The following is a 5,641-nucleotide window of genomic DNA, read 5'->3' as shown; positions in this document are numbered from 1 at the left end:
TGCCCCACCACCAGGGTCTAGAAGCTTACTAGGTACCCCATCATTGGGGTCTGGAGGCTAACTGAGTACCCGCCACTGGGATACAAAAACCGGCTGGGCTTCCTGCTGGTCAGATCCCTGAGAAGGCGCAACACTTGGAGCTTACAATTCTTTAATGCAGCATCCATCCCAACGCTGGGATTCTGATGGTAACCTGAAGACTTAACAACTGAGTCCTTGGTCCATACAGGTACCCTGAAGCCAGGGTGTTCCATTACAACTGAACCCTCCTAATCCAGATTATTAGAGACATTTTACCTGTCACTCAGCTCTACCCAAGACAGAGGTTACCCAACTTGGGTCCCCAAATGCACCTGGGATTGCAGAGATAACACCTGGGTTAGGACAAGGTTCAGTTGGAACTCTGTCCTTCCCCACAGGACCTCTACTGCTGGGGGCTATAATAGTAGATGCAGCTGTCATGTTCAAAGTGGGTATCTGGACCTCTTGGACTTGGCACAACGGGATCAACTGGCTGCAAAAAGAACTCAAGACAGGCAACAGTAGGGATCTTAAACCAAACAGACAACCCATTCAAGCCACATGACAATGGAAATTCAGAAGCCTCAGACACATCGGCAGGTGAGATTTTAACCCTGTCAGCAGAGTCCAGCTGAGCAGTGGCCCGACAATCAGCATAGTCCAGCTGGGCAGTGCCCGGGAATCAACATAGTTGCAGCAGGCAGCAGGTCACAAGCAAGCTTGGCAGCAGACAGCAGGTTGCCAGAAGCAGGCCGGGCAGCAGACAGCAGATCACCAGCAGCAGACAGCAGGTCACCTGGGGCAGGCTTGGCAAAGGACAGCAGGACCCCAGAGGCAGGCTTAACTTCATCACACAATACAAAACAAGATGTGTCAGCGCTCAATGGGTTGAAATGGAAATATGTCTCTCAGTAGCAGCACATAAGTTTATTCAATGGTATTGATAGGAAAACAAAAATCAACATGCCAGTGTAGTGATATGGATAATAGGAAGAATATAAAATTAATTAAGAGAGCTTACGGTATTGCTGGGGGTTCACAGAACAACGAGGACCTGACGGCATCCACAGGTGGGTCGAACCTGGCAGTGAGGGAGGAGCCAATATCCCTGCTGCACTGACCCACTCACCAGTGTTCTCTGGGCAGCTGGGCGTGCTGGTGACTAGGGCTGGGAGATTTTCCCCCCCAAAAAAATCTGCGATTTTTTAATAAAAAACTCGATTCACGATTCGAATCCGATTTTTTTTTTTTATTATTTTAAAGTGCATCAACAAACAAAATTTCAAAAAAAATTTAAGTGCATTTTGCAAGGAAAATGTACCTATCAACAACAGCAGGTTGAGGCAAGCTCGGTGGTGACAGGTGACAATATGATATCCCCACAAAACAAAAAATCCTGAGGTAACTGACTCTGAACATTCTGATTGGGTGCAGGCATTGTTTAGGTAGAGAATTCAATGGGGCTGACTAGCAAGATACTGAAGCTTGGCCCAGCGAGAGTTTCCTCCATCCACACAGTGTAGCGTACATTACAATACATGAATACATGGAGAAATCTGTTGCACTTTTTCCATCTAACCATAGAAAATCTGCAGATAATCTATAGGTGTATGGCCAGCTTTAGTTGAGTTGAACATGTAAAGTTACATGTTCAATTCAACTATTGTAAACAGTAACACCATTCGCCATCAAAAATGAAATTGCATTTTAAACATTCTTTGCAAGGAAAATGTCACTGGGTACACCATCCTCCAGCAACAACTTGTTTCTAATACCATACTTTTTACTTCAAGGGCCCTCCTTACCCATGTATGCCTAAGGGTCCTTTCACACTGAGGCGGTTTGCAGGCGCTATTGCGCTAATAATAGCGCCTGCAAACCGACCCGAAAGTGCCGCTGCTTTAATCCCAGTGTGAAAGCCCCGAGGGCTTTCACACTGGAGCGGTGCGCTGGCAAAACGGTAAAAAAAGTCCTGCTAGCAGCATCTTCGGAGCGGTGAAGGAGCGGAGTGTATACCGCTCCTTTACCGCTCCTGCTGATTGAAATCAATGGGACGGCGCTTCTATACCGCCGGCAAAGCGCCTCTGCAGAGGCGCTTTACGGTGGTTTTTAATAGCGGCGCTTTACCGCCGTTGCTGCCCCCACCCCAGTGTGAAAGGGGCCTAAGTGTCTTCCTAAAGTGGTCGCTGGGAATCAACTTTTTATCCCCGGGTGTCAGTAACAACAGTTTTTTTATCTTTCATCTGAGTGTTGGTGGGTTGCGCTTTACTTCTATATGAACAATTGCAAGTTTCACCAAGTGTGGAAGGTTATTCTTATTTCTCCTCCCCCCCCCTCTTTTCCTTCTGGCCACTATCCCCTTCCCCCCCTTTTTCCCTCCCCTCCTTTTTCCCCCTCCCCCTTCCTCCCCCCCCCTCCTTCTGCCCCTTCCCTTCCCTCCTCCCCCATTCCCTGTCCCTTCCAACCCCTTCCCCCCTCCTCCCCTCATTGCCTTCCCCTCCCCCTGTCTATCTCCCTTCACTCCCTTCCTCCCTCTCCATTTCCTTCCCCCTTCTTTGCTCCTCTCACTGTTTCTCCCTCCCCTTCTCCCCCTCCTTTTTCCCCCTCCCCTTTCTTTCTCTCCTCCTCCTTTCCCTCCCCTTCCCTCTTCCTCTCCCCACTGTCTTCCCACCCTATTCACTGAGGTGGCAATCACCTTACCTTTATTTGATACCCCACACCAACACTCATCTTATACCTTTTGCTTTTTATACACTTCGCCAAAAAAAACACCCCTTGCTCGCCCCCGGGGGAACGCCCGCAAATGGGCATCTCGCAAGTGTCGTCCAAGCCCGAAGGGGCAGTGGTTGGTGAGTGTGTTCTAAAAATTGAATAACTACTCCAAATGTCATGTTATTTACTGTACATTATTTTTTACCACTATGTATAAGTAATTTTGATTGTTCTACCTTGTAGAGAGTTTACTTGGACGCCTCCTGAGGAAGCGGCTTGACCGCGAAACCGTCGAGGCTCACGTCCTTAAGTATTCAAAACCAGCCTTCATTCACCTATGCGGGCGCTTTAAATTGTTATCTCAACAAATTTTGTACTGTAATATGTCTTTACTACACCATTGTCAATTTATATTGTGTATATATAGATTCTTTTAAAAATGTCTATTTTTGAATAAATTGAAATTTTTTATACTCTGCATGTTTTCATGAGGTACCGCGATAGTCCCCATTGTTCTCTTTCATGGTGAGGTAGGACTTAATTGGAGAAGTCCTGGTCATTCCCTCCCCAATTTCCCTCATTATTGATTCTAGAAGGATGATGGTACCCACAAACTATATACCTCTCTCTTCTTCAACTGTGTGGCATTCACTTTATAATTCAACTATTGTAAACAGTAACACCATTTTGCCATCAAAAATGAAATTGCATTTTAAACATTTTTTGCAAGGAAAATGAGCCTATCAACAACAGCAGGCTTGAGGCAAGCTCGGTGACAGGTGACAATACCCCCACCCACACTAAAGACCCTCTCTGATGGGGCGCTAGTTGCTGGAATGGCCAGGTATTTTCTTGCCAGACGACTGAGTCTTGAGAAGTTGGGCTGATGCTGCTTCCACCACTCAAGTGGGTCAGTTTCAGGATCCACCTCAGGACCCAATAAGTAGGACTCGAGCTCTGCTTCAATTTTCTCGTTTACTGACTGGAGGGACAGTGCAGGTGCTGCTTTCTTAAAGAAGGCAGCTAAAGTTTTCTTCTTAAGTGGGCTCGTCTGTTCTTCTTGGGCTTGGCATATTTGTACAGCAGGACCTTCTTCCTCTGAGCAGAGGGCAGAGAGCTCAGTGACAGCTCTTTTCTTTATAATGTCCAACTTGTCTGGGGTAATGTAGGTGGTACGGAACCGTGGATCCATTAGTGAAGCCATGTCCAGGAGCTCGTCATTCTCGGGGTCACTGTATTTCTGTTCAAGGTAGCACATAATATTTTCTTTTATTGTAGCGGTGAGATCTACATCTTTCTCCTCTCGCTGAAGGAGACTTGTTTTAAACAGATGCAGCACAGGTTTAATGTATGAAACGCTTACGTAAGCTTCTCCAGACAGCGCGTCAGTAAAGTCCTGAAGTGATTTGATAGCTTTGTTTGTGGCATCTAAAACCTCCAGATCTTGCCACGTAGGAACAAGATGGCGGGTTTTCTTGTCAGCACCCAGAACACGGACGATGACTCTCTCTTGTTCAAGATATCTTTCAATCATTTTTTGACGCGAACCCCATCTTGTAAGTGACTCTGTTACCAGTTGATGAGGAGGAAGACCCAGCTCTGCCTGAACCTCTGCCATGTCCCGTCTTTTTTTCCAACTATATGAAAAGGCAGAAACTGCCTTTTTACACACTCCAATGGCACGGTCAATCCGTTCATCTTTCACACCATTCACTGTAATAAAGTAAAAAACAACAACAATATTTAGTTTGACTAGTTTTGGTTATATCATCACACACCCCTTTTGTTTCTAATTTATTTTCACACAAACTTACTGACAGCATTGTGCAGTCGATGTCCAAAGCACTTGAGATTTGGCCAATTATTGTCCTTCATAGCTCTGATTATATTGGAGCCACTGTAGGTTGTCATACAGGTAAGGCGCTCCTCTGAATGGCCCCAGGAGTTCAGAGCATCCTTTAACTCTACTGCAATCGTTTCGCCCGTATGGTCCTGGGGGAAATATGATGTTTGGAGACAGACGCTTCGCATGTCCCAGCTTTCACTGACATAATGAACCGTAAGAGACATGTAAGGCTGCATGGTTCGGCTCGACCACAGGTCAGTAGTGGCAGCATAAAAGTCCATTCCCTTCAACTCGCTTAATATCTTTTGCCGAGTCTTGTTATACAGCTGAGGAAGAGCAACGTCAGAGAAATACCTGCGGCTAGGTACTGTATATCGAGCGTCCAAAACTTTCAGCAGGTTGCTAAACCCTCTCTTCTCAACAGAGTAAACTGGCAGCATATCCGTAGCTATATAGAGGGTAATTGCCTCAGTTATGGCTTTCCACCTTGGCCCGCTCTTCTCATACGGTACACCGTGTAAAAAGCTTTGTTCAAGAGTTGTTTGCTTTGCAAACGGGCCCGGCCCCAGGGTGCTACTGCTAGCGCTGATGCCAGTAGAGTGGTTTTCTTTTCGAAGAAGGCAACACTTCTCAAACTCAGCCGCATGTTTTCGCTTTAAATGCTGAAACAGATTTGTCGTACTGCTACCACCAACAACAACAGCCTTAAGACATAGTTTGCATCGAGGTGTTGTCTGTTCCTCATCAGATGCTGTAAATCCAAACCAACTCCACACGACTGAAGTCGAAGAGCATTTCTTTGGAAGGAGCTGCTCTCTTTCGCCGGCTGTTTCTGCCATGTTGTTTGTGAAAGTGTGACTGTGTACTGTATATATATTGTCTATGGTATGGGAAAGTCCAAACGTGCTTGAAGCAGGTCCAATGCAGGTCAGTCACACACACACACTGGTAGGTAAAATTCCACCTGCAAGTGAATTGTAAATTATTAAACTGATGTCAAATTGATGACATCAACACAAGCCTAAAGTCTGCCGACTCAGGCCCTAATATGGTATTGTTTAC

General features: G+C 46.1%; 1 protein-coding gene across 1 annotated transcript; it reads right to left on the bottom strand.

Moving 5' to 3' along the window:
* Positions 1 to 671: 671 nt before the first annotated feature.
* LOC141125900 (E3 SUMO-protein ligase ZBED1-like) lies at positions 672 to 5,418 on the bottom strand. Its single transcript, XM_073612312.1, has 3 exons — positions 4,548 to 5,418; positions 3,523 to 4,446; positions 672 to 865 (listed from the first exon to the last, which is right to left on the bottom strand). The coding sequence occupies exons 1-3, from the start codon at positions 5,416 to 5,418 to the stop codon at positions 672 to 674; spliced, it is 1,989 nt and encodes a 662-aa protein (XP_073468413.1).
* Positions 5,419 to 5,641: the final 223 nt, after the last annotated feature.

This window comes from Aquarana catesbeiana, linkage group LG01, assembly GCF_042186555.1.
Source record: "Aquarana catesbeiana isolate 2022-GZ linkage group LG01, ASM4218655v1, whole genome shotgun sequence".
Classification (NCBI taxonomy): domain Eukaryota; kingdom Metazoa; phylum Chordata; class Amphibia; order Anura; family Ranidae; genus Aquarana; species Aquarana catesbeiana.
Note: the sequence above shows the minus strand (reverse complement) of the source record. Positions and strands in the feature narration are given on the sequence as shown.